Source organism: Limulus polyphemus, unplaced genomic scaffold (genome assembly GCF_000517525.1).
Source record: "Limulus polyphemus unplaced genomic scaffold, Limulus_polyphemus-2.1.2 Scaffold5374, whole genome shotgun sequence".
NCBI classification, from domain to species: Eukaryota; Metazoa; Arthropoda; class Merostomata; order Xiphosura; family Limulidae; genus Limulus; species Limulus polyphemus.
This window is the reverse complement of record NW_013670984.1, coordinates 11,164-16,711: the sequence shown is the minus strand read 5'-3', so window position 1 is coordinate 16,711 and position 5,548 is coordinate 11,164. Positions and strand designations below refer to the sequence as shown.

The 5,548-nt window shown below is 33.3% G+C and overlaps 1 protein-coding gene across 1 annotated transcript in view; it reads right to left on the bottom strand.

The window, feature by feature from the left end:
- Positions 1-4,711: 4,711 nt before the first annotated feature.
- LOC106472484 (inactive rhomboid protein 1-like) overlaps positions 4,712-5,548 on the bottom strand; it is an 11,887-nt gene continuing 11,050 nt past the window's right edge. Inside the window, exon 7 of the mRNA XM_022401066.1 lies at positions 4,712-5,270. Within this exon, the coding sequence (XP_022256774.1) occupies positions 4,832-5,270 (439 nt within the window). The 3' untranslated portion in view covers positions 4,712-4,831. The remainder of the gene's footprint in view (positions 5,271-5,548) is intronic.

Sequence of the window (5,548 nt, the reverse complement as noted above, 5' to 3'; positions counted from 1 at the left end):
CCCCCCCCTAATTTTTTTTCTGCGGGTACCCTTGATTATGCAGATATAGTTTCAAAATCTGGAAGGGTGTTGGAGTGAGTACTTAATCAAAGATTGTAAACAATACACTTTTATGAAATTCTCTACCTTAATCTGAATATAAGCCTTAACGTTTGATTCCTATGTGTTTTGTTCACAACTACTAAAACAGTGAATTTTTAAATTTGTTGTTGAATACCTATGTAGGAATTATGGTCCTGCCTTCAAAGTTTTGCCATTACAGTCAAGAGCAGAGGCCAGCTCCCACAAGCAGATTTGATGGGTTTAATATTTGTAACGTTAGTTTTAGCCGTACTGCAGACTTGCAGCTATATCTAATCCATAAAAGTAAATGTTGGTTGTCAATGTCTCCAAGACTGCATTAGTCTCTTGGATAACCTTGTGCCAGTATGACTGGTAGGTGGCAACAGGTTGACCCCGATCACACTGCGTCAGGGTTCACGGGATGTTGCTACATGAGTTTTTTGATGACCTGAGTGATAACTGTCACATACAATATCCAGGAAGCCACTGTGGTAGCGACGTTTTTCAAGATTTAGCTACAGGGAATATCTAGAGATTTTACATAAAGCTTTTGATAAACCTGGCAACTTTTATTAGAATTGTGAATAAAAAAACCTGTAAGTCCATATACACGTGCTGAATGAATAATAAAATCTCATTCCCCTCCCCCTGTGGACGCCCGTGCTGACAAAGTTTTTTTTACTCGGTAATAGAGCTCGTCACAAAGCCTCTGTCAAAACTGGTGAAGTGCCAGTAAAGAACGATTTGTTTAAATGTTTGCGATGCAATATCACACACACACACTGCCTACCTATAGATCTTACTCCTTCGATAGAAGGTGTACGGACCATAATAACCGATATCGTCAATCAGGCCAAGCGTGTCGTAGTGGTCATTATGATGGGAATATCGATTAGGAAAACCTTTTTTTTAATGACATTAAAGAGCTTATAGAAATAAAAACAACTTAAGTTCCAACACAAATTATTCATCAAGATTTTTAATGGATTGGAAATAATTTATATACACTAAAGTTTAATGGATTAAAAACGTTCAAAGAACCATCTAACTGGTTTATTCATTTGAAAATTCTGTGGGTTTTCCACATTATGAGAGCGGAGCAACCGAAGAGTTAATGGTGGTTGTTAAATGCCTTCCATTTGGCCTATCAGTTCAAAACAGGGAAAGTATAACACAGTGGAAGTATCTCAATAATATTATTAATTTCTTCAAATATGTTTTAGACCCAACATCCAGGAAAAAATATTGAAGCAATTCATCTTTTTTTGTATGTAGTACAATGTTCAAGTTAAAACATCCGGTCGTAATTGGTAGATGCGCTTCCTACTTATTAAAGGCAGTCTTATTTTGGCTGATACGTGCAACAGTAACAAATTATTTTTCAAATTATGCTCTTGTAATTTGTTGTACGAATTTTTCGAGGGAAGGTAATACTAGAATGCAAGATTAAGAGGTCATACTGTTCATTATCCGAAATGTTTCCTCCTTAATGGATCTTAAAGAGAAATAAAAAAATCTGGTAAAAGTAGTTGAATACAAGGTATATTTAGGCAGTTCGTATCAGTATAACACAAGTTTTATATTGTAGGATTATTACATTATTGTTTCTACTTTTTCATGTATTCTTCTGTATATCAGCTGAAGCTATTGTTGTTGTTGTAATACTTCATACTAAAGCTTGTATCATATTTTGTATTTGTGAAATACTTTTCTTGTGCAACACCGTGATTAAACACCATTACTATCTCGCATAATGCTGATCATGTCTGTTATTTTATTAATAAAGTATTATTTAAAAACTGTCAGACATAAGATAGAAAAACCCACTTGTAATAATATATACACACATTAACATTAAAATATTAAATGCCTTTTGGATTGTATAGTCCTAAGAAAACAGAACTTTTTTTAAAGTTGAGGTAGTGTGTGCGTAAGTATACTAGGGTGGTGAATGGATAGTTATGCCATCTTTAGGATTTTAATTGCTTTAACAGGTAGGTAATAATAAAATAGGTTTGATATGGAGCCTTTCATTAAAAGTAAAATGTAAATCAGTTAATATATATTAACAGACTCAATTTATACATAACATAGTCAAACATTATTACAATATAGATGAATATGTAAACTCGGTTTGAAAGCAAAATACTCAAAATTAACTTATAGAATTGATGGAGGTAATAATAAAAAAATACTGGTTTTTATAAATTTAAGGACAGTTGGTGGTTCTGCATCTGTTAAATGTAAGGAATTTTTATCATATACGAACGAGGAGGTTAATATTTTAAAGGGTTATGTCTCTTGAATTTCTATTTGAGATAAGCTCGATATCCTTGACCTTTCTCTGTAGTTTTAATACCAGTTAAATTCTTGTCAAATACCATTTTATTATTGTGTATGTTTATGTGACAGACATGTTTTAAAAGGACACTTGTAAAACTCAACCTGTTCACAGGCTATAACTTGCATGTCCAATAATCTTGCTCTTGGCTATCATTATGACTTATAACTGTATTGGTTTAAAGCCTCAACTGTTTTGTTACAGTTCAATTAAAGTTTGTTGGTCTGCAAGTGTAGATGGTGTCTAATATTTACTCTTTTGGGATGGTTATATTACAGGGCTTTTCATTATAAAGTTATATCTCTAATGTTGAACTGTATTAATAAAGCATATAAAAAAACGAGCTACTCCATAACCTGCTACCAGTTGCACATCAGAGGTAGTAAATATGTAAACAACTTGTTACCGAAGAATACAGCAGTCTGTTGCAACTTAAGTTGGAACTTTAAGATATCTTAACACAGATGCCAATCTACAAACACAACAGTTTGCCATTGAATTTTCATACTAAGCTACACAAGGGTTATCTGGCATAGCCATTCTTAATTTGATAGCATAGAAGGAAGGCAGTTAGTGAGCAATACCCATCATTAACTTATAGGCTATTTTTATCAGACAGAATAGTGGGATAGGGCATTCATGATAAGTACACAGTGATTTTTTGTGGCAATGAACCATTTGACTCGCAGTCAAAGCATGCTAACCACTAGGCCATACGTAGTCCTAACAAAAGAAAATGTTCACAAGCTTGTATGAACAGTGTATGTTGTGACAAATGGATGTCTGTATACCAAACAAATCATAAGTTTACTTAAAATGTCTGTAAAAGTGTGGGCAATTTACTGGTGAAACAGCATTTAAAAATTGGGACAGAGCTGAAGTTTGAAATTTACAGTAATTGTAGGTTACAGCTATAGTGATATGTCAATATATGGAAGGTCGATAAAAATCTCAAGGTGAACTTTGTATACTAACAACATGAAGCTAAACACCTATAGTATATTAAGATATCAAAATAAACTGTGTATACTAACAGGCCAACAACATTAAGCTAAACATCTATAGTTGATTCAAATGTCAATATGAACTCTGTATACTAACAGCATTAAGCTAAACATCTATAGTATATTAAAATAAACACTGTGTACTAACAACAGTAAGTTAAACATCTAGAGTGAGGTATAGTTACAGGATGAATTTTGAAGATTATACGATAAAGAAATACCATTTTTGTCCAAGTTACCATGCCAGTTACTCCACAACATACAAGTATAAATGGGTTTGAGAGGTTTTAAACACATTAGTTACCCGTGCTATAAGCATTCCAGCTTCACACTTACCCACAACGGAGAGTCAAGTACCAACAATATTTCACATTCATGGCATAAGTTATAAACTATAATTCTAGGCCTGTACATAATTGTTCACATTAACGTTACAAAATTAACACTCGCTTCACCAACCCAAATACTAGAGAGTCATCCATCGCCATGATTCCTTAGTATCTTCTTATAAAGACAGGAAATTTCTAGATACACTTTTTAAGAAATAAACTCAAACTCTAGTTACAATTTAAAAAATAAAATTATTAAATGTCTTTACACTCACCATGTTATTTGAACAGTCTGTGCTGAGGATCATCTGCACAATAAATGTTATTATTCTTGATGTCTGGGAAATTAAGTCTATATTTAACGCTGAAGTTGACTAATCTTTGTTGTTGTTTTTTATTGCAACAGTTACAGAGTTCACAACATCAGCATTTTGCTCATGCAACACATTAATTCATTTGATTGTGTAGTTGACGGAGAAAAGAATATGTAATCCAAAGTTTGATGTACGTTACGTTAAATATCACGTCAACGGAGACTTAAAAATATATCCTTCACTTTTTTATTTCATGTTAAAATTTTAGACAAAAATAACCCATCATTACATCCAGATCTATAATGGTTAGATTCTTTTTGCCCTTTCTGGCAAAACTATTAAAGACTTTCTCTAATTTTATTAAAGTAGAAAAATAATCCTTCCAAATCTGTCTTTTTTTTTCTAACAACTCTTTGAATGACAAAAAGAAACTTCCGACTGCTGACTTCCTTAACTGACTGTAAAGATAGGTTTAATATTCTCGTAAGCAAGAATTATTTTATTTTTCAATACAAAGATATAATGCTCTAATTGTTAGAAAAGTATATCGAAGAAGTAACAGCAAACTTGTCCTTACGAGAAAAGAAAAACACGCCGTGGCCAAGGTAAAAGTTCAAACCTTCTCTAGACAGTTTGTGATGAAAGAAACACAGAACACACTTGCGAAATGGAAGAAATTTATTAAAATATACAAATCAAAGCTCTTTTATAAAAAACAGTTCTAGCACGCTGCTAAAATTCCAGTCACAAAGTTGGCACTTCAAGGATTTTACAGTCTTATCAGAACTCGTCCTTCCGTAGAACACTGATGTCTTGAGTTTCACAAAAATCGCGGGTGAAGGGAATGCAGTTGAAATACTTGCAGAATGAACACTCGTGGATCGGGTGCACGTAAAATAAGACCACCAGTCCCAAGAAGAGGACAGTCACCACCACAAGGCAGAGTACAATGATGATAATTTTAGTCGTACGATCGTATGTGCCAAAAGATAGAAATGGTAGAAGTGCATAGGATAGGAGGAAGCCAAATATAAAACCAAATAGGTGCGAGTAGTTGTCAACCCACGGTAATAAGCCTAAGATGAACAAGATGAGAGCCACGCCTAGAAGACGAAGCAAGGCCATTCCTGGCTGTTTCATAATTGGCCAGCAATGAATGACCTCTACAATAAAGCAAGCTAGTAAGCCAAACTGTGATCCTGCTGGGCCAACCTGGAAAAGTTAATCAAAAATACATTAATCAAAAAAGTTTCAACTTTCTAACCACAACATTTTTGTCAGTGTCCAAGAAAAGAAAGTCTTACACATAGTTGTTAGATATTTTAATTTGACTTTGCAAGGATAAGCAAGCAAAGTTGATTAACATCATCTAACTTGACTTTTTAAAGATTGATTACGTGTAACGACAATTCCACTTCAGGGTATATGGATAAGAATGTTATAATTTATTTTCAAACACACACATTATATATATATATATATATATATATATATTAA